Raw genomic sequence first — 23,087 nt, forward strand, 5'->3', positions numbered from 1 at the left:
GGGGGCCAGTAAAATATTTTGCCAGCGAGGTATAGGGGTTAACCAACCAAATCCCGCTTAGGGCCCCCAAAATACTATATCTGGCTACTGGTATAATGCATTTAGTTACAGTAAGAGAGTTAAGTAGAGCCACTGTGGCCCCGCAAGAGGAGTTCATATTTGTTGTGGCCCCCACCCCAATCAAAGTTGCCCATCCCTGTGTTAGTTTAACACTAGTGTGTGAAACAAATGAGACAAGAACATATAACACTCATCAAGGACGTCAAACAAAATGAATTTATTATCTTTCGAAAGACAAGTGTGTAATAATAGACAGTGACAAATGAGTGAGCATATGTAGCTAATGTATGTCAATGTAGTTGCCACACGCGGACAAGACATCCAAGCAACGTTTCCAGAACGCTTATGGTTGTGTTTGCCTGTGTGGCCAGCCCCCACAGTAATGTTCTGTTCTATGGTAGTTCATGTACAGGTAAATGCCAAGATAAAGGAAACACTTACGCAAATGAGGGATACAAAGTATATTGAAATCAGGTGCTTCCACACAGGTGTGGTTCCTGAGTTAATTATGCAATTAATATCCAACATCATGCTTAGGGTCAGTGTTGAAGTACTCTAGTCCGTTTTCATGACTTGTGACTCAACTTGGACTCGACCACTGGTGACTCGGACTTGGACTCAACTTCTTGACCATTGGCAGCCTGGTCTCAAAGACTAGACGTAACAAAGTAAATGTACATTTGAGACACTCAAATTAGTATGATGTGTTAGGTATGGTTACATAAGACAGAAGGTTACTTAAGGCAAAAATGAAAGGATGGTGATTGGTCGGGGTGGATGGGTGGGTGCATAATGCAAAAGTCTGGAAATTCAAAGATTGCGTGTTCAAATCTCATCATGGACAACTTTAGCATTTTAGCAACTTTAACTACTTGCTACTTTGCATGTTAACTAACCCTTCCCATAACCTTAACCCTTTAACCTAACATTAGCCACAACAAATTGGAATTCATAACATATCATATGAATTGGATGGGCATCCAAAAATGAATACATACCATACGAAACGTAACATATCACACTAAATGGGGAGTCTCGGATTTACATATAGAATAATACAAAATGATCTGAGACCAGGATGCCATTGTTGACTCGGACTCGCCTTCTTGTAACGTTGCACTTGGACTGGATAGGCTACTATGAGATGCAGAATATAAGTGGCACTAGGTGTGCAGAGCAGCGAGGACTCTGCTCTCTAGCAGTGGGAAGGACATGCCACACCTGGCACATGCAGCCTACATCAGCTTGTGAGCTGCGGGGGAGCAAGCGATGTTTGTGGGCAGTCAGGATCCACTCCGGCTCCGATCATAGGCTACACATCGCACAAGTGTCTCTTGCTGCCCTGTAACTACCAGCCTACTATTTAGCTTTGTCTGCTTTACCAAATTGAAGACAATAGTATTGAGTTTAATAGTAAAACAACAGTCTAGCTATGTCTCTCTCCTAGACTATAGAAAAGTAGGCCGTCTTTGAATTTGTCATCTTGCTCTACCCTCTCAATTTCCCCCCTGCATCCCATAGCCAGTCTCCCTTTAGTTTTCACTCTGCAATAAATAAATAAAAACTACAAATGTCAGTGGATCGATAACAAACAAGTAGTTGAGAGCCTGACTTACCATTCATTTATATAGTAAATAAGTAGTGAAACACAGGTATTGAGTAGAACTTGTGAGGTAGTGATGAATAGTAAATTAGTTGGGTTTCCACATGAGGGAGTGACAATATACTGCCATCTGGTGGTGACCAGAAACAATTGCATAATAAGACCTATTATAAATTGGACGTAACTCGACCATTGGTGACTTGGACTCAAATTCAGCCATAGGGACTCGACCTCGAGGTTTAGTGACTCAACTACAACATTGGGCTAGTATAAAAATGTGCATTTTTATACATGACCATTATTTTGGCTCCCATGGCTAGAAGAGCTCAGTGATCTAGCATTTTCCACCATCAACAAAACACCAAATTATGGAATTTCTCGTAGAATAAGGGTGTCACATCCCTCCAGTAGAGTTCCAGACACTTGTAGAGTCTATGTCAAGGCGCATTTACGCTGTTCTGGCGGCTCGTGGTGGCCCAATGCCCTATTAAGACACTATTATCTTGGTGTTTCCTTTATTTTGGTAGTTATGCCAATGTCCTATATGTATGTATGTAGTGTGTGTATACAATTTCAGCAGGTAAAAAAAACACACAAAAAAACTATCTAACATGAAACAGCCACAGGTAGTTGAGTCTCTCTTGTCGTCTCCTCAACCCTCATCTTCGTCGATCTTCCTGTAGCAACCCAACGTGCTCTGACTCAGCCAGTAGTTAGTTGAGTGGGTTCTGCCAGTCTGTGTCTACACATAGGGACCAGAGTTTTCCCTGATTAGGTCTTCAAGTCATGTGAACAGGAAAAACTCTGGGCCCTAGTTACAACTATTGCTTCTTTTCATTTAGAGCCATTTACTTATCGCTAGGCTCCGCAGTAGCTGCATATATATATATATATATATATATATATATATATATATATATATAGATAGATAGGTAGGGCCTGGAGTTTTTCCGGGCGAGGAAAAACTCCAGGCCCTATTATAGGATCATAACTGAGTGCAGGGATGTTTACCATGGAGTCAGTGTAAAGGTGAGTAGGTGGCCAGATTTCATATAACCGCAAGACCTGAGTCTACATTTACTTTCAGAATAGCTACTGTAATATGACCCGCTCCAACCAAGTTCTCGTCTCTGTGGGGTCGCGGTAGAAAAAGAAAATACATCCCAAATCTATACCTGATTTAAAGGGATTATGCAGCGACATGAAAATCGACATGAAAACCCACAGTATAAAAAAAGTGCACGGCTTTTATAAAGGGCGTTGCATTGGCGATCGCAGGGGAGGGGGGTTGTATATCGTAGCTACCGGCCAATAAGGAAATACAAGACATTATTATTATAATAATAATAATAATAATGAGCCTACGGGGGCAAGTCTTCTCTCTGCAACTCTATTCACAGTGTAACAGCATGCTTTTAAAAACAGGGACTATATAAGGGTCTCTATTCAATCCGTATCGCGTATTCACGGTCAACGCTGCATATGTCGGCTTAATTGGAAACGACCGATACATTTTCTAGCGCGCAATCTGGAACGTTCCGGCGATCCAGATTGAATACAGCCCTAGGTCTACGTTAGATCTCTATCAGTCTCTACGTAATTAGACAGTGCGTGCCTCGTGTGTGTGTGTGTGTGTGTGTGTTTATGTGTTTATTTGACACTCATTATTTTCCATCTTGCACAATCATTTTCCAATCCCCTTTTTCTTACTTGATTCTTTCTCCAATGTGACTGTTTTTTCCCCCCTCTACATTGCATAATGAGTCGACTAGTATTCATCTCATCCTGCTATTCTAATGACTTCACCTCTCGCACTCTCGTTCCCTAAGGTACAGCTTCATTTCTAACGGCCCCTCCCTCTCCATTGCTACACTTCTCACCATCCCCCGTCCCAGTTTTTCCCTCCATAACTCATCTCCCATCCTCTGTTTTCCTCAATTTTTTCCCCTCCCCTTCTCACACACACCTCACCTCCTCTCTCGGTCTGTCTGATGTGTCACATTGCACTGAGATCATGGCAGGAGCGCGATTTCTGTCGGAGGATCTTGCTGCCCCGGTGTCTGCTCATCTCCCTGTACTGACCCCTGTCCCGGTCTCCTCGGCCGTAGGACCGCGGCACCAGGCCAGCCAGGAAGCGCTTGGCCTTGCTGGTCAGGCTTTCCCTGCGCCCCGCTCCAGGGTCCCCCTCCGTCCAGCCCGGCCCCACGCAGTCACCCCTGGCAGCCCTCACCGCTCCCTCCAGCAGCTCGGTGGTGCCGTGGTCCAGGGAGGCAGACAGCTCCAGATACTGGCATTCATACATCATGGCACTGGAGTGGGCCTCTGGAACAGGGAGAGATAGAGGGGTGGGGATGTAGAGAATAGAGATACCATGATAAGCCACGTTTAGTGGAAAGGATCAAATCTGATCAGATCAGCTGGGGCTTATCCTACTATTTACTACATGTAACTGATTGACTGGCGTCTCAACCTGATAAGAGTGACATGAAAATAACATTGAATTGAATGGAGCTGAGCTGAGGCAGGGATGAGCCACAATGAGATGAGAGCAACATGAGAACATAGTGTGGCGGTGGCAGTGGCTGGCTGACGTGGAGATGTGAGGGTTGGCCACTGTTCTCTATGACTCAGCAGGGCTTCTGTGTCCCTCACAGCACTCCAACAGCAGACTCCGAGAGCAGGGATGCGACAAGGTAAGGTGAGCGAGAGCGGGGGAGAGAGGTGCAGGGAGGAGAGGAGAGAGGAAGGAGGGGAGGAGAGAGAGGGAAAGATTGTCCCTGCACTCAAAGAAGGAGGGAAATAATACAGACTAAACAGCACAGTCGCTATACGATGAAAACGTCGCAACTCCATTTTTTTTTAGCCAATTTTCTTTTTTTGGTCTGACATTTATTGACTTGAGGACCAATAACATGTATTTATTAGTTAATGGGAAAAAATGTTCTGTTTTGGAGACGAGGTTGTCATCAGTCAGCGACGACATGCAAAGAGCAGCTCGGGCAGATATCAAAGCAACAACATTGTGTAAACAAAGACGGTACAGCTTCACCCTCGCTGAGAAGATGAATGAAAAACACAATGTATACTGTGAGAGGAGAGAGAGAAAAAATGTCACTGTAATTCCATCAATTCATTTTAGGACCTACAATCTCAAGCACAATATGAATGTTGAGTTGTCCACCAGCCAGGCAAGTTCACTTCCTTACTCGGGCTTAAATATCAGTCAGGGAATCAGGACTTGTATCTCAATGACCACATCATTATTGCAGTTCTCTCAGATGGGGAACATGCTGAGCACATGGGTAAGGAGCAGTATCCTAAGAACAACCCTCCTCTCCCCCCCCCCTCTCTTTATCTCGCTGACTGCATGCCGAACCCATGACTGAGCATGAGTTCATACACAACACAGACACACACACACCCCCTTCCATGTCTTATGGTGGGCTAGACAAACTATACTAAAATAAAAAATAAAAATATTTCACCAAAAACAATAGGTCTCACACCCACACAAAACACACAAAACCATCCCCACTCAATCACTTTTATTCACATACTCCTGCACCAGCCCTTGTAACATGGCCTTCCCAGGCATCTCTCCTCTCGGTTCATCCCCCTTATCACAGCTTTCCACACGGCACAAGCAGTGTCACCCACACCACACAGAGAGTAGGGTGAGGTGTGAGAATGTGGTTGCCAGCTGGTACTTTTAAGTGCGAGTCTGTGTGTGCGTGCGTGGGTGCCCGTGTGTGCTGGCAGAGGTACACATGAAAAGCACACACACACACACACACGTTAAGATAGTGATAGCCCTGTGCGCTAGAGAGATCATCCAAATAAAGTGGGGGAAGCCTCCAAAAACAACACAGAACAGGAGGCGAGGCACACAGCTGAAGTAACCCTGCAGGGGATGAGATAGGAGGGAGAGCTACGTGTCCATAAACACGTATACTTAAGCAATAAGGCCCCGAGGGGGGTGTGCGATAAGGCCAATAAACCACGGCTAAGGACTGTTCCGACGCACAACGCAACGCCTGGACACAGCCCTTAGCCGTGGCATACTGGCCATATCGCACAAACCCCTGAGGTGTCTTATTGCGGTTCTAAATACTGGTTACCAACGTAATTAGAGCAGTAAAAATAAAAATGTTTTGTCATACCCGTTGTATACGGTCCGATATACCATGGCTGTGGGCCAATCAGTGGGCTTGAACCACCCAGTTTATAAAAGTAGGTCGAGGTCACTGCTTTAATTGTGAACAGGTATGATGGGATAATAATAGAAGGAAAACAACAACTGGGGGTTGGTGTCCTATTTTCTGTGGCTTACTGTAGGCTATGTGACTATGAGTTTTGCGTTGTAATTACGGACGAGGTTACAGAGATATAGACATAGGCATTTCCACTAGACTAGATTAATGTGGTTCCGGAATCAGCTTTGTGTGGTTCCAGAATCAGCTTTGTGTCAGAATGGAACAATGATCCACAGAAATAAAAAAATAAAAAAGGTAGCCAACATAATTCCCTGGCCTTAGAGAATGTGTGCTTTTCAATCCACTGGAAGCCATTTCGCAGTGAATCACCGCGCCAAACTGGTGCTTATGGTTTCATTCGGTAACAATTACATGGGTCCATTTTTCTCCCATAAGGAGGTTGCAATGGGAAACATTTCTCTTCCCATATTGCTCCTCACAGCAGCCAGGAATTGATTTTTGGTGATCACAGATAAACTGTCTCTCTGGCTCTCGAATGGAAATACAGTTATAGGTGACAAATGGCATAACACACAGGCACAGATTAGGTGGGCCATGACGAAAGACCGACCAAGGACAAGGGTAGAAAGCAGAGACCAACATTCAAAGGAAATGGAGGGAGCCATGCTGTGCTGAATGTTATGAGGCTCTGCCGGTTTAAACATGAAAATGGTTGGGAAAGGGGGGGGGGTCATTGCATCGACTAAGTATGTACTGCATTCATTTGTATGCAATACTGCATTATCTCTATGCACTGTACGCGATCACATGAGAATGGTGGTTCAAGGTGGAAAGGAGAGACCAGTAGATTGATAGGAGGTACATTATAAAACATTCTGGAGCGCTCAAGGTGATAATGGAGTGTGTTTTTACAGTATAACGAGGGTGTTCTCCCTACCCTCTGTGCTGATCTCCCGAGAGCGGACGAGGTCACTCTTGTTGCCCACGAGGATGATGGGAGTGTGGGGCAGCGACTCCCTGAGGATGAGGCGAAGCTGGGCGGTGCGGTGGAAACTCCTCCTGTCTGTCACAGAGAACACCAGGACAACCACCTCACACTGCAGCGTGGACAGGTCCTACAAACACCAAAACACACACAGAGAGAGAGACATTAAATGACAATGATACACACTTCGTCACTGTCGGATGTGCATTTTTGTGTTTACGTACTCTGCTGAGTGGACTGACAGGGGCTTTGTCCCAAATCCAAAACACATGGTGCCCTTGTGAACTGGCTTCTGACCCTTTTCGCAGTGAAACACTGTTTAACTGGGCTTCCATTAATGTCTCCCTCCCTCTAGTCGTGGCATTTATAGTACGCTTTGGCTCTGAAGGACAGGCCTCTCAGATTCATTCAGGCACACAGGAGAAGAGCTGCCCCCCCCCCCCCCCCCTCCTAACCCACCATAGCCAGCCATGTCTGCCTGTGTCTGTTTCTGTCTGTGTGCCCTACATCCACACGACCCTGAAGATGAATTTCAGCCCTCTGGAGAGAGTCTCCGCCTGAAAAATTCACAGCTCCCACAAGCCAAAGAGGATTGCACCCCCACAGCAGGAAATCCATGGTCTCCGGAACCCACTCCATCTCTCTCTGGAGGAGAGGGGAGCTAGCAGCGCGGAAGTGAGCCTGGCCACCTGTCACCTTCTGGGCTGGGCGCGGGGGGACGAGGAGGGGGAGGGGGAGCAGAACTACCAGGCTTTGTGGAGGGAGAGACACACACACACTAATCTTTGTTAGCAGCGAAGAGAAACACGGCCACGTCGCAGATCGATTGGCGGCGTCATGACGGAGAGCTCTCCAGGGTAACTGTGACAACGTAAAAGGGCTTTCCATCAGAGGGATGCTTGCTAACTCAACACTGCGTTTGTCCTCCTTTAGTCAGTCAGCTCCTCTCTGTTCTATTTCACTGCTGTGGCCCAGGCCATCTGTCAGGGCATGCAGCCTTCCCCACACACACACACACACACACACACACCCATAAACATTAGGCGAGCTTGTGAGAGTCAGTTATCTTGTCACTTAGCATACGTCACCATATATGATTCAACTCCTGAGTAAAAGCCATCAACAGCAACCTGACATGTATAATATAATCCCTTTATAATGCCTCCCAGACAGTGTCGTCGCCTGTATTCTCCTCCTGTGTCCTGTGTTAAACTCTGTAGCACTATAAATCTATTTGCCCTAAAGCCACTTCTTTACGAGAAACCAGATTCGTTATCAGAGCTCAAAGTAAAGCAGCTTACAGCGTGAACTTGGAAATCAGTTCAGAAATCTCACCTCATAACATCTAAAAACACACAATCACACCCCCACCCTTTCCTGGAACACAAACAGGGACTGGGATTAAAAGAGGAACTACCCCTGAAAACCAACTCCTCCATTTGAAAATGGTCTATGTGGCATGGATGAGTCAGAAACATTTATTGTAGTGTAATTTTTTTTTTACCACAAAGTGTATATAGGATAGTTTTGGTCATGAAGTCAAGTCTCGAGACCAAACTAGCCAGTTCTAGCATATTGTGTTGCTGGACAGCTGCGCTGACTCAAGACCGGGCATTCAACAGGCAGTTGATACCGTTTCCACGGTAACATGTCTTTACAAATCAAAGTGTATTGGTCCCGTACACAGTTCAGCAGGTGTTAAAGTGGTACAGTGAAATGCTTATGTTACGAGCTCCTAACAAACGCAGTCAAATGTAAAACAACTCAAATGTAAAGAAAATGACAAAGGAAAAAAAAAGGCAAGAAATCAAGAATGGCAGGAACGAATCCAATTAACAGATCCATAAAGCAGCAGTATCAAGATGCAATCTATACATATGTACACCAGGGGGATTTACACAAGATAAACTAACAATGGTATGTACGGCAGTAGTTATATCAGGAGAGAGCTATGTCAAGAATCCAGTATATAAATAAACTCAACTGCGTTTATTTTCAGCAAACTTGACATGCAGAAATATTTGTATGAACATAACAAGATTCAACTGAGACAAACTGAACAAGTTCCACAGACATGTGACTAACAGAAATGGAATAATGTGTCCCTGAACAAAGGGGGGGGGGGTCAAAATCAAAAGTAACAGTCTGGCCACCAGCTGCAATAAGTACTGCAGTGCATCTCCTCCTCATCGACTGCACCATATTTCCCCAGTTCTTGCTGTGAGATTTTATCCCACTCCTCCACCAAGGCACCTGCAAGTTCCCCAACATTTCTGGGGGAAATGGCCCTAGCCCTCACCCTTCGATCCAACAGGTCCCAGACGTTCTCAATGGGATTGAGATCCAGGCTCTTCGCTGGCCATGGCAGAACACGGACATTCCTGTCTTGAAGGAAATCACGCACAGAACGAGCAGTATGGCTGGTGGCATTGTCAGGCTGGAGGGTCATGTCAGGATGAGCCTGCAGGAAGGGTACCACATGAGGGAGGAGGATGTCTTCCCTGTAACACACAGCGTTGCAATTGCCTGTAATGACAAGCTCAGTTTGATGATGCTGTGACACACCGCACCAGACCATAATGCACCCCCCCCCCCCTCCCCCATCTCCAAATCGATCCCGCTCCAGAGTACAGGCCTCGGTGTAACGCTCATTCCTTCAACGATAAACGCGAATCCGACCATCACCCCTGGTGAGACAAAACCGCGACTCGTCAGTGAAGAGCACTTTTTGCTCTTCGCTGGTCCAACGACGGTGGGTTTGTGCTCATAGGCGACGTTATTGCCGGTGATGTCTGAGGAGGACCTGCCTTACAACAGGCCTACAAGCCCTCAGTCCAGTCTCTCTCAGCCAATTGCGGACAGTCTGAGCACCGATGGAGGGATTGTGCTTTCCTGGTGTAACTCGGGCAGTTGTTGATGCCATCCTGTACCTGTCCCGCAGGTGTGATGTTCAGATGTACCGATCCTGTGCAGGTGTTGTTACATGTGGTCTGCCACTTTGAGGACAATCAGCTGTCCGTCCTGTCTCCCTGTAGCGCTGTCTTAGGCGTCTCACAGTACGGACATTGCAATTTATTGCCCTGGCCACATCTGCAGTCCTCATGCCTTCTAGCAGCAGGCCTAAGGCACGTTCACGCAGATGAGCAGGTACCCTGGGCATATTTATTTTGGTGTTTTTCAGAGCCAGTAGAAAGGCCTCTTTAGTGTCCTACGTTTTCATAACTGTGACCTTAATTGCCTACCGTCTGTAAGCTGTTAGTGTCTTAACGACCGTTCCACAGGTGCATGTTCATTAATTGTTTATGGTTCATTGAACAAGCATGGGAAACAGTGTTTAAACCTTTTACAATGAAGATCTGTGAAGTTATTTGGATTTTTACAAATTATCTTTGAAAAGACAGGGTCCTGAAAAATGTCTGTTTCGTTTTTTTTTGCTGAGTTTACATTTGCTGCGTGTATAAACAGTGTAACAAAAATACAATGTACAGTGGTAGAAATATTAGAATAAGCCATGTGAAACGGGAAGCGACCAGTGGTTCAATGTCTCTATAGCATGGGACAGCAGCATTGGCTGAGTGTGTGCGTGTGTGTGTGTGTGTGTGTGCGCGCGCACGCACCTGCGTGTGTTCATGAGTATGAGGTATGTGTGAAAGCTTGTGTGTGCAGTTTGTGTGAGTGAGTGTGCATCACTTGGTAGACGGCTAATGATGGCTGTTCAACAGTGATGGTCTGGTAATAGAAGCTGTTTTTTTAGTCTCTCTGTCTTGGCTTTGATGCATCTGTACGGTCTCGGTCTGTCAGATGGTAGCCGAGTGAACAGTCCGTGGCTCGGGTGACGGAGGTCGTTGATGATCTTCATGGCCTTTTTGAAACTGGGTGCTGTCGTAGATGTCCTGCGGGGGAAGGCAGCGTGGGCCCGGTGAGGCATTGGGCTGTCTGCACCACCCTCTGGAGAGCCAGGCGGTTGAGGGTGGGAGCGGTTGCCATAGCAGGCGGTGATGCAAGCCCAACAGAATGCTCTCATTGGTGCGTCTGCAGAGGGTCTTAGGGGACCAACTTATTTAGTCGCCTGAGGTTGTAGAGGCGCTGTTGCACCTTCTTCACCACAATGTCAGTGTGGCGAGACCATTTCAGGTCCTCAGTGATGTGCACGCTTAGGAACTTGAAGCTTTTGACCCTGCAGCTATCATCAAGCTATGCTAGCTAGCTGCCGTCTGCTTGGCTAAACACCAAGTCAGCGCAGGCCTTAGCCTACACATAGAACTGAATTAGGGCGGCAGGTAGATGAGCGGTTAAGAGCGTTGGGCCAGTAACCGAAGGCTTCAATCCCTGAGCCGACTAGGTCAAAATACTGTCGATGTGCCCTTGAGTAAGGCACTTAATCCTAATTGCCCCTGTAAATCGCTCAGGATAAGAGCGTCCGCGAAATGATTCAAATGTGGCTGACCATCTTGAGATGGCGAGATAGTAAGGAGGGGAAAGGTCCTCAACCTCAAAACTTTCTTGTCTCCATAACAAAGCCATCTTGGATTACCTTAGCTCACTGTACTCACTACTGTCCTTGTTTGTGATTGTGATTTAAAAATGGCAACGACACACCCAAGAAACACCCACATCAAACAACACCCGTAAGACAACTCGTTTGGCTTCAGCAGTGACACTGGATATAATGACTAGATGCTTCTCAAGCTCCCGCCTATTCCTCTCTTTGGATTGGTTGACACATCTAATTATTTGAATATTTTTTGAATATTTGACGAGGGGGGGTGTTGACATCAACCGCCTGTATTCAACGGAGAGTGAGATGCTATGCTAGCCTCATGAATATGGATAGACCTTCTCGAACTTCAACAGGAGGGAAAAAAACACAGAGTTGCCCAAGGTTGCCGGGATATCAACCTCAGCATTATGAAAACTATTAGATCAAATAAGCCTGACGTAAGCCGCTCATTGCCGCCCAGACAAAAAAAACGCCTCACTTGCTTAATAATTCATGATCTGCTCAACAGGATTTTTGGCGGAGTAAACCCGCTCACGTCGCCTCCTCCTCCTGGCTTCAGTTATGGCCGCTAGCATTTGTTAATGACCAAGCTTGGAAACGAGGCCAAATTAGAAAGTTCCGTCGTTCTTTAAACAAGAGGAAAAAAATAATCAGTCCAGGGTCCAGATCGTCAGAATAAAATAGGTCAAGAGAAAGATGAATGGAGAGGGAGCGAGAGAGAGGAGATAGATTGGCCCAGAGACCTTCCTCTGGTTGAGGAGTCAAAATCTGATAATTGGATGTAACTCTTTAGTGGAGCTGAGTGCTGGGTTGGTTTCTTGGGGCTGCATCGAGGCACCACACCCCTCCGGGCTGACATTATAGAGGCTAGCTCCGGCCGTATACACACACACAAACGTAGAATAGACACACAACAATAGATACTGACCGCACTATCTAGACACACATAAGACTGCTCTGCATACACAAATATACAACGCCACAAACTGACCGCGTTACACAACACTGCAGAACTGCCACCTCCCTTCACAAATACACAACAATATAGACTGATCTTTCACTACACAAATACGCACAACAAGAGACTGATAAATATACACAACGATGCAGACTGACTTCTCTACACAAACAAATGCAGAATGACCAGCCACAACAACCAGTCTACACACAAAGAACAACAGAATGACCGGTCAACATAAATACACAACAGTGCAGTCTAAAAAATATACACATCACTGTAAAGACAAATATCTCCACACAAATACCTGTTCACTGAACTCTTTATATAGACACAAAACATCCCAAAATTCCTACTAGAAAATACCATTTTACACACCAAAACAATCCTTCACAAATAAACACACCATCTAAAAACCACACACATCCTTGTCTCTGTAGAAAATGGCTAATACAGTATATATATACAAAAGTATCTGGACATCCCCTTCAAATGAGTGGATTTGGCTATTTCAGCCACACCAATTGCTGACAGACATAAAATCGAGCACAAAGCCATGCAATCTCCATAGACAAACATTGGCCTTACTGAAGAGCTCAGTGACTTTCAACGTGGCACCGTCATTGGATGCCACCTTTCAAACAAGTCGGTGTGTCATATTTCTGCCCTGCTAGAGACGTCTCAGTCAACTGTAAGTGCTGTTATTGTGAAGTGGAAACGTCTAGGAGCAACAACGTCTCAGCCGTGAAGAGGTAGGCCACACAAGCTCACAGAATGGGATGGGACCGCCGAGTGCTGAACCGTATATACATTTTAAGTCCTTGGTTGCAACACTCACTACCGAGCTCCAAACTGCCTCTGGAAGCAACGTCAGCACAATAAATGTTTGTCAGGAGCTTCATGAAATGGGTTTCCATGGCCAAGCAGCCGCACACAAGCCTAAGATCACCATGCACAATGCGAAGCATCGGCTGGAGTGGTGTAAAGCTCGCCACCATTGGACTCTGGAGCAGTGGAAATGCGTTCTCTGGAGAGATGAATCACGCTTCACCATCTGGTTTTGGAGGATGCCAGTAGAATGCTACCTGACCCAATGTATAATGCCAACTGTAAAGTTTGGTGGAAGAGGAATAATGGTCTGGGGATGTTTTTCATGGTTCGGGCTAGGCCCCTTAGTTCCAATGAAGGGAAATCTTAACACTACAGCATACAACGACATTGTTGACAATTCTGTGCTTCCAACTTCCTTTCCTGTTTCAGCATGACAATGCCCCCGTGCACAAAGCGAGGTCCAAACAGAAATGGTTTGTCGAGATCGGTGTGGAAGAACTTGACTGGCCTGCACAGAGCTCTGACCTCAACCCCATCAAAACACCTTTGGGATGAATTGGAACGCCGACTGCGAGCCAGGCCTAATCGTCCCAACATCAGCGCCCGACCTCACTAATGCTTGTTGCTGATGCTCGTGCAAGCAAGTCCCTGCAGCAACATTATGGGGGACCAACCCCATATTAATGCCCATGATTTTGGAATGAAATGTTCGACTTCCAGGTGTCCACATACTTTTGGTAATGTAGCGTATATACTGGCTTACTACAACTGACCTCAGACTCCATCCAGGATTTTCTAGTATAACTATTTAATAGTTATTAAATAATTATGGACACCTCCAGCAGACAGACAGTGTAATTTGAGAGGCTGACTTGTGTAGTAATTAATGGCTCCACGCTGAGATCCAGTCACTCACAGCTGGCTCAGACCTCCAGCATGGAGAAATCCTGGTGGTGAATACAGGTGAAACTAGCCTGTTATTAGAGAGGGGAAGCACTAGAGAGTCAACCCACAGCCATCAAAACACCTTGGCTCCTCCCATTGACCATGATAGATGCTGATTGGCTGTGGTGTACACAGAGAACGACCCATGGTACAGTAAATGTAACATGTACAGAGGAAATCCTCGGCCTGTCAGGTCACAGCCAAGCATGCACTGGCTATTTTAGGAAGCTGGATGACTTATTTAAGCCATTCTCTGCCTGACGTCAAGAGCACTCCAAGTCCCATGGCTAGCTGAAGAGAAACTCGGAGAGCCGCTGTGTGTGTGTGTGTGTGTGTACTCAGTGAAATCTTCTATGGTGATGTGGCTGGATGGCTGTGAGGGCTGCCTAGTGTGAGACTCGGTTGCTTTAACATGGAAGCTTCAACTTGAGTAGCAGCTGGTGTGAATCAGCTGGGAATCAAGGAACCATACACAGCAGTTATCTATTTGTTGATTCTTTTTTTTAATCCGATAAAAACACCCAACTATAATTAGCGGGGTTATGAAGAGGTACTGTACATGAAGCTAGAATAAAACCAGTGTTTTCCCCCCGGGGAGCAAGAAGCTTTGTAGCCCAATGCTTCTACATGATTTGACCCATGAGGGGGGTGGGATTTGTTCAGTCCACTGGTCACCATGGTAACCTGGGGAGGGTGGGGCACCCATGGAATAGGGGACTAGCTAGGGACTCGGGAGCTAGTCAAAATCCTCCGGAGGTCATTGCACACACATACACACTGCTCTACTCTGCTGCTCCTGTCAGTGTCAAGGGTCATTTGATGGGCAGCGTGTCGTGGCGCAAGCATTAGCAGTGAAAGGAGGGTGTGGGTGGGCGTGTTTGAGTGACAGTGCGCGTGTGTGTGTGCGTGTTGGGGGAGAGGGAGCTGGTCCAGTCCCCTCTCGCTCTCTGCCGCTGCTGGGCTGGAGCGGCTCCAAATCCCGCTGGCCTGCTTATGTTGTCATGGCTTAATACCAGCGCTTGCATTAGCACGCAGAGAATAACAAATGTAATTGACTTTCAGAGAGAGTTAACTTGAACAAAAAAAAAAAAGGGGTCAGTTCTGAGTATGACAGGGAGAACAAGAAAGAGAGGGGGGGAGATGGATTTTGAGATGATGACACAGCTGTAGGAAATGAGGTCAACTTGGGAAGAGATAGTGAGGAGAAAGAGAGAGGTACCGGAGAAAGGGAGATCAGACAGTTAAAGAAGTGAAAGGCCTTTAAATGGAGTTCCCCTGAGCTAGGTTTAAATAATTCAGACTCGGTAAACCAAGGAGGACTCCTGAGGGGTATCCTACAATGCAAGCTAGATCTACTGAGGGTTTTTGTAAAAGGTAGCCAGCTTCAGTTAGCTTCACATTCCAGCTAAGGCTTCATCCATATTACGATGGTGGATATTGCTCATCCACCGATCCAGCTTGTAGCTGCGTGTGCATGTCGCACGTGGCTAGTTGAACGCCAAACTCTTCATTGAGACAATGCTGAACCTTCAATCCATGGGCGAGTCAGTGCCACATTTGAAATTGTGCCAAAATCTAAATGAAAGAAAATTGATCTTGCATATTCATCAGGCTAGTGTGTGAAACAGACTTTAAGGGCCTTCTTTATTTTATTACTTATTGGTAGACCCCTTTCCTGCAGTCAATGACCAAAAGCGCCATCTAGTGGCCTCATGGGTGGAATGTTATGAATATTTTTCATAATTGCATAGTTAATAAAATCTAGTGTTTCTATGTCAAACATACAACGTGTCATTGAGATGCAAACTCAAAATGTAATATTTCAACTCTAGATCTGACATGGTACAGGTTTCTATTTTTTAAAGCCCATAACCATGTGAGTGAGGTGTATACTTTCGTTTCAAAGTAGATTTTATAAGACTACCAACAATCACTCTGTGTGACCCTGATTTAGCCCACTGCAGTCAAAGGTTCATGCCGTCTTGTGTGTTTATCAATGCACCTTTACCTCCCTTTCTTCCCATCGATACAATAATTGTATTAAGTCATACAAACGTTTTACTGTGCGCGACGTTTCAAATGCATTCGGTCTTTACTAAATGTGTAATGTGATTGTTTTAATAGTGTTGTTAAAATTACCTATGTAAAAAGCGTTTGATGAATAAAATCTGTAAATCGCTCGTCTTCCTCAAAGGAAGGGGAAGATGGCGCAATCTTTGCGAGAGGGAGGGAATCTGATTTTATTGGCGCTCAACTCGCGACTCAGACAACTTCATTCAGGATAAATGGAGTCAGCCCTGAGCTAGACCTGCTCTCCCGAGTTGACGAAAGTTACTTCGCTAACTCCTCAAACCATAGGGCTCTGGACTTCTGGTAGAGAGACAGACTCGGGGCTCGATTCAATCCGTATCGCAGAAGTTCAGTGCTATAGCGCAATTTAAATTTAAAGGCAACGTTCCCGCGGTTCGCAGAGACTGCATTCACGGTAGACACTACATATGGACGACTCAATCCGAAATGACCTTTAAAATTCCAATCGTGCTACAGCGCTGCACTTCCACGGTACGGATTGAAGCGAGCCCTAGGTCACGTGGCTGTACACATAGCACTGCACTGACTGCACCATCATCACAGAAGGCCATCACATGGTTAATATTAAACTATTACAGTGTACTTTATCATAATGAAATCCTCAGTGACACACACACACACACACACAACAGATGAGCCTCAGAGCAGCTGTGCTCCTCTAGCCTCATTATAATTCACTGAATACGACAAAACATCTCATTCAAAGCGCATTCAAATTCTGCCTATAGAGAGGATGGTACACATTCATGCTGTTTGTAATATGTAATGAAGAGAAGAACTGGCACGACCGCCCTACAAATATCTGCAGCAAATTAAAGCAATTTCAATTTTTTGTAAGTTACCATTTCATTTGTTGTATTTTTATAAAAAGGGATAATATAAAAACCGGTCTGCCACTGCCTCGAGGTGGCCACACACACGTAGGGTTGAACAATTCTTTAAACGTTCAACAAATTCCCTGGTTTCCCCGAAATTCCAGCTGGATGATTTCCAGAATGAGGAGGGAATCAATTGGAAATCCGGTACCCTCCAACCAGCATTTCTGGAAGCCCAATGATTTTTTATTTAAAGTTCCCGGAATTCTGCAACCCTACGCACGCTTCCTGACACATTTCCATTTCAAATGCAGCAGTGTGAACAGGAATACTGGCAGAGGGAATTGCATTCAGAGAGAACGAGACAGACCAAGAAAAGAGTATAGAGAGGTGGCACAACACATTACACATGAATGGAATGTCGGTGTCGTGTGCCAAAAATAGCTCACCTGTTTCCAGTTGTCATAAATGATGACTGAACTCTGCTCATCGTCAACTGACACCGTGCGCTCGTAGCCTTCTCCTGGAAACAGACGTGCTTGTCACAAACACACACACGTCAACATAGTGACACTCAAAACACAAGCTCATAAATGCTTTGAGGTGAATACACAGCACAGGGAAGTCATTCAGCCCATTTGGACCGGTCCAGTTAACCTGGGCCCAAAGCTGGTATTATTACACAATGACAGCCTGAGGAGTTGTCCCAGATCTGGGACAAGGTTATTGTAGAATACACAAGGGTGCCCCACATAAAACATTGAGGTTACAGAAAGAGCTAAACACTTGAAAACAAGTCAAATCTCCAAGCAGCCTAGGATCTACATCCTGTGTGGACTGCCTCTTCATGACGTGTCTGTGGCAGCACCTCCTACAGAGCAGTATGCCCATCCCTTTCCTGGGGCATTGATTGATTATTTGGCCCAAGACTGGTGTTATTATTACCCTGGCCTTCAAGACGGCACAATGACACACAGTGCTGGCGAATGGCGGCTGGTCTCGTTATCGCTCAGCCTTGAGTGCACTCAGAAAGTAAATAGGGAAAGTGACTTTCAATATCACGACTCCGATTGGTGTTGCTCTTTTGTGGCAGCTGACATTAGGTCATTGACATAAAGTAGACACCATGTGCACACTGCACGCACACTCCCAACGCGCAAGCACGCACAACACCAACACACACAGAATAACTTTACCACAGGCTGTTTCAGAGTCCACAGACAGTGAGCTGTCTGACAGTCCAGCCAGGGCCAGAGAGAGTGCCGATTTCCCAACCCCATTCTGCCCAAGTAGTACGATCCTTATGGCACTCCCGTGACACCCCTCCGACGCCTGACTAAATGATTCATCCCGGCAAAGGGCGTCACTCATTGGCAGCGTGGCCGGCTCGTCAATCCCTGGTATCCAGTCATGGTCCTCTGATACGGCCTCCTCCCGCCTCAGCTGGTGCTTGATTGGTAGAGGTGTGCTCCCTCTTCTCAGAGGGGGAGCGGCGGTGAGAAACATACTGTACTGAGAGAGACGAGAATGGTAGTGAGTACACAGCCCAATGGACATGACCCTCGTGAGAATGGAGCTGAGAGCATGTTAACACAGGAGAGGAAGTGTTACACAAAGAATTGATACAGCAGGCCTTCTACTACGGAGACAAGGATGGGAAGAGAGAGGAAGAGCGAGCGTGTGTGTGTGTGTGTGTGTGAGAGGGAGAGAGGCAGGGAGAGAGGTGAAGCAAGAGACCGAGAGAGATCCACAGAGAGAGAGAGAGAGAGAGAGAGAGTTAATATACTATGTAAAAGGGGTGGTACTGTACGGCAGGACTTCCCAAACTCCATCCCCTATGACTTCACTGCTGATCCAAACAACCCACCTTCAATTATTTGAATCAGCTGTGTAGTGCTAGGAAACCCTGCTGCACAGCTTAGTGACTGATGGGACTCTGGGATGCATTAGCAGAATGTAGGTCAAAACATGAATGTCCATGACCCCTCCTCCCTCCCATCCTTGCATGAAACACACACACACACAGTAAACTGTGCATCCTGTGTGGGCTCTATGTACGTAAACAGTAAACACCTAAGCCTAAACCTTTGTGTGTGCATATGCAAACACACACACACACTTCACTGTCCTCTGATTTCAACAACACTAAGGGCCGCTTAGGATAACACTGCCAACAGTCCGCCTTAAACAAAAGCATTGCGGCGAGCGTTCTGTGTGTATGGAGCACCAGGTCAGTCAGATGACCTCCATCAATATTAATACAGCAATTAGTCTAGGTGGAGCCCTCACGCTGTGAGCCAGCAACCAGCCATGAGCAGGTGTGCCTGTGGCTGAGCTATAGAAGCTCCACTCCTCTCAGTGACACACAGGGAGAGAGAGAGAGAGTGTACTGCTGGACTCAGCCACATAACCAATTAGACTAATTGAGAGGGTCTAATTAATTAATCATGGTCAAGGAGACGCAGGGGAGGGATAAAGAAAGACACAGAAGATTATGTGACAAGGGTGAGGGGAGCATGTCATCAGTTAATTTCACCCTGACTGACTGACAGGTGATAACTAGGGTAAACAGTAAAAACACAGAGAAGGAGGCAATAACATATTACAGTACAGTAAAGGCAATGCTGTGTTGCTATATTTCTATATTAAATATCATCACTGTAAAACGTCAATTAGCGTACTCTTGCTTCTAGGCTACTATGGTGTTTCCCCTAAAGTGCAATACATTAGGCCCACTATTATTATTTCACCCAGCGGTGTTCACATTTCAATTGCAGTGTTGGAATTCCACATTTAGAGTAATTATACTGCAGCATAATAATAACACTAATTAGGATTCATTTATTCTAAAAGAGAGAAGAAAAAAGACTCAATTGAATACTGTACAAATACTGTACATTTCACAACTGAGTGTCCGCATCTTTTGAAGGCGACAGACGAGGTGGGATAGAGTGCGTTGTGAACATAAAAGTGTCCGCGTGCTTCTAGAATGCTAGCCTACTTATTGCGAGGCTCTTTTCTTGAGTCGTTCCACTAAAGAGGATGTGTAGCCTACACCGCAATTGTGTGTAACAATTCAATATAGCCTACTGAACTTAAAGAAAACGTTTGGCACACGTAAACAGCGAGGTGATGCTAGAAAAAAGAAAAAAAAGAAGGTATGTCACCTTACCTGGTCAGTCATCGTGTTCAATTCTTCCTATATTTTTCAGAAAGAAAGTGTTTACCTGCGACCACCACTATCTATGTCAAGTCATTTGCGATCGCACCTAACTAGTGCGTCTCGACAGTCACAACGGGGAAGTATAGATGCGGGCGAACAAAAGAAGCGCATCTAATGTCAATTAACATTGCGAAACCATTTTCCGGTGCAATTAATTCCTCCGGAAGCCCCTTGGTCTCGATATGTAGATTTTAATTTAAGAACAATGCAACGCATGTGTCTAGGTGGCCTGCCCTACACCTGCTTCTGGGAGTGTTATGAATAAGCGGCTTTTCTCGTGCACCAAAAAAAAAAAACCTTTAGCACGCCCCCTCCTCATCCCCTCCTCTTGTCCCACGCCCAAGAATGCGCTCCAGTGTGTACCTGAGTTGCTCTCTCTCTCTCTCCTCTTTCTCTATTTTACTATAATAAATATGCATCAGGGCCGCGTCCTTGACTAAAGTCTTGGCTGTCACTGCCAGCATTACTCATGCATAAAAAAGCAAGCACAACCTGACCGCTCTCCCAGAACATTCTGCCTGCCGTTGATTGCTCGAGCCGCTAGAGGGAAGCAAAGTACAATTTTCTGAAGAATGTTTGTGACGGAAATGGAATAGGGTTTTCGTGCTCCAAGCAACATCTGAATGTAGTGAATTGCTCTGATATGGTGACTGTGAAATCATATGAACCTATTGGTTCTCATCCGTTGGATGTTAGAAGCTGCATCAATTTACGACCATAGTATTTATGACTGTGTCATTCAGGGGCTTAACTAAAATGGTCTGTCCGTGACCTTATAACCTTATGGTGGTTTGTACTCGCATGACTCACCCTGTATCTGTGATGATCCTGTATCTGGCTGGTTATTAGACCGGGTTGTCTATGCACCTTAAGACTGTATTAGCCCACTAAGTTAAAGCCTGCAGGCATTTTCTCTGGGAGCTAACACAGGTCTGTATATAGGTCTCGGGTGAGGTTTTGTTACTTATCACATGAACAACATTTCACTGAACCACCTCCAACACACTCACTACACCCCGGGGATAATGAACAAGATCCCTGGTCGCTCCTTGTGGTTGATTGTTACATACTCACGTTGCTGATAAAGCAATTTCCTGTGTCTGTCTATCTCTCTGTCTGGGCCCCAACCTCAGTGGCATTTAGGTAGCATGTACTGGTTAGAGGAAGACTGATGCGGACTGAATGAGGACTGAATGGGGACTGGGAGACGAGCTAGCACTCCTCAATGGGCCTGTGGAGCTGAGCTTTAATCTGCAGACTTTAATTAAGTCTCATCAAGCCATCAGAGCGAGAGCCGTGTGTGTGAGAGAATATCAGTGTAGACGGATCACTGAGATAACTGCACTCATTAACGGCAAGCTCAGCCGGACAAAATTCTGCCTGCTCCATATTAATGGGCTGCAAAGATTATCAATAGCGTACAGCATGTTTCCATCTGAAATAGGTTAGAGGAGTCAAGTGACAAATTGGGCAGATTTGAGACTAAACTGAAATTACTGCAATTTTCTCTGTTCATCCCAGCTCGCCAATCTATTTTTTTCTCATGGTGAGTTTGTTGGATGGTGGTCACAATTCAGATTGGTGATTGAACATTGAAGAAGTGGATGGATGCAGATGTTTTACTTTTAAAACAGAGATGCAAGTTCAGGTCCCAAGAAAGAAAGAGATCTGCTGTTGCATCTGACAATTCATCTTGATGGTTCTACAGACGTCTCAAATAAAACTGTGAAGGACCTTGGCGTTACTCTGGACCTTGATCTCTGTTTTGACTAAATTAATCAAGAATATTTCAAGGGCAGCTTTTTACCATCTTCGTAACATTGCAAAAATCAAAAACTCTTTGTCCAATAAATGATGCAGAAAAGTGAATCCATGCTTTTGTCGCTTCTAGATTAGACTACTGCAATGCTCTACTCTCTTGCTACCCGAATAAAGCACAAAAAAAACTTCATTTAGTGCAAAACATGGCTGCTAGAATCTTGACTAGAACCAACCAATTTGAGCATATTACCCCAGTGCTAGCCTCTCTACAACAGTTTCCCGTTAAGGATATGGCTGATTTCAAGGTTTTACTGTTAACCTACAAAGCATTACATGGACTTGCTCCTTCCTATCTCTCTGTACAAACCTACACGTACGCTAAGGTCACAAGAAGTAGGTCTGCTTATTGTCCCTAGAATTTCTAAGCAAACAGCTGGAGGCAGGGCTTTCTCCTATAGAGTTCCATTTTTGGGGAATGGTCTGCCTATCCATGTGAGAGACACAGACTCGGTTTCGACCTTTAAGTCTTTACTGAAGACTCATCTCTTCAGAATGTACTATGATTGAGTGTAGTCTGTCCCCGGGGTAGGAAGGTGAACGAGAAGGCGCTGGAGCGGCGAACCGCCCTTGCTGTCTCTGCCTGGCCGGCCTCCCTCTCTCCACTGGGATTCTCTGCGTCTGACTCTATTACGGGGACTGAGTCACTGGCTTACTAGTGCTCTTGCATGCCGTCCCTAGGAGGGGTGCGTCACTTGAGTGGGTTGAGTCACAGACGTGATCTCCCTGTCTGGTTTTGTACCCCCTCTGGCTGGTGCTGTGGATGAGATATTTGTGGACTATACTCAGCCTTGTCTCAGGGTAGTAAGTTGGTGGTCAGGTCATTTCCCTCTAGTGGTGGGGGACTGTGCTTTGGCAAAATGAGTGGGGTTATATCCTGCCTGGTTGGCCCTGTCTGGGAGTATCGTCGGACGGGGCCACAGTGCCCCCCCCCCCCCCCTCCCCAGCCTCAGCCTCAGCTTACAGTATCTATGCTGTAATAGTCTCTGTGTCGGGGGGCTAGGTATCAGTCTGTTATATCTGGTGTAATTCTCCTGTCTTAT

At 45.8% G+C, this 23,087-nt stretch overlaps 1 protein-coding gene across 4 annotated transcripts; it reads right to left on the minus strand.

Annotated features, from left to right (window-relative positions):
* Window positions 1-262: 262 nt before the first annotated feature.
* On the minus strand, window positions 263-20,701 carry LOC110508470 (GTP-binding protein REM 2). 4 transcript variants are annotated; one of them, XM_021589006.3, is made up of 6 exons: window positions 20,176-20,701; window positions 18,200-18,515; window positions 17,453-17,526; window positions 6,815-6,992; window positions 3,635-3,985; window positions 263-2,405 (listed from the first exon to the last, which is right to left on the minus strand). In XM_021589006.3, the coding sequence occupies exons 1-5, from the start codon at window positions 20,185-20,187 to the stop codon at window positions 3,660-3,662; spliced, it is 906 nt and encodes a 301-aa protein (XP_021444681.2). In that variant the 5' UTR covers window positions 20,188-20,701; the 3' UTR covers window positions 263-2,405; window positions 3,635-3,659. The 4 variants fall into 4 exon arrangements, with proteins under 4 accessions (XP_021444681.2, XP_090081437.1, XP_021444679.2 ...); XM_090225311.1 differs by having other exon boundaries at window positions 3,630-3,985; window positions 20,176-20,664; XM_021589004.3 differs by having other exon boundaries at window positions 17,453-17,541; window positions 20,176-20,473.
* Between the last annotated feature and the right edge of the window lie 2,386 nt (window positions 20,702-23,087).

The sequence above is a fragment of the Oncorhynchus mykiss genome, chromosome 28 (genome assembly GCF_057628025.1).
Source record: "Oncorhynchus mykiss isolate SJ-2025 chromosome 28, ASM5762802v1, whole genome shotgun sequence".
NCBI classification, from domain to species: domain Eukaryota; kingdom Metazoa; phylum Chordata; class Actinopteri; order Salmoniformes; family Salmonidae; genus Oncorhynchus; species Oncorhynchus mykiss.

What these genes read in the sequence shown, in the direction of transcription:
- LOC110508470 (XM_021589004.3), bottom strand. An exon ending in TTTATGACAACTGGAAACAG is followed by an intron (nt 6,993 to 17,452) that starts GTGAGCTATTTT and finishes TGGTGTTTGTAG; the next exon opens with GACCTGTCCACGCTGCAGTG. An exon ending in TCGGGAGATCAGCACAGAGG is followed by an intron (nt 3,986 to 6,814) that starts GTAGGGAGAACA and finishes TCCCTGTTCCAG; the next exon opens with AGGCCCACTCCAGTGCCATG.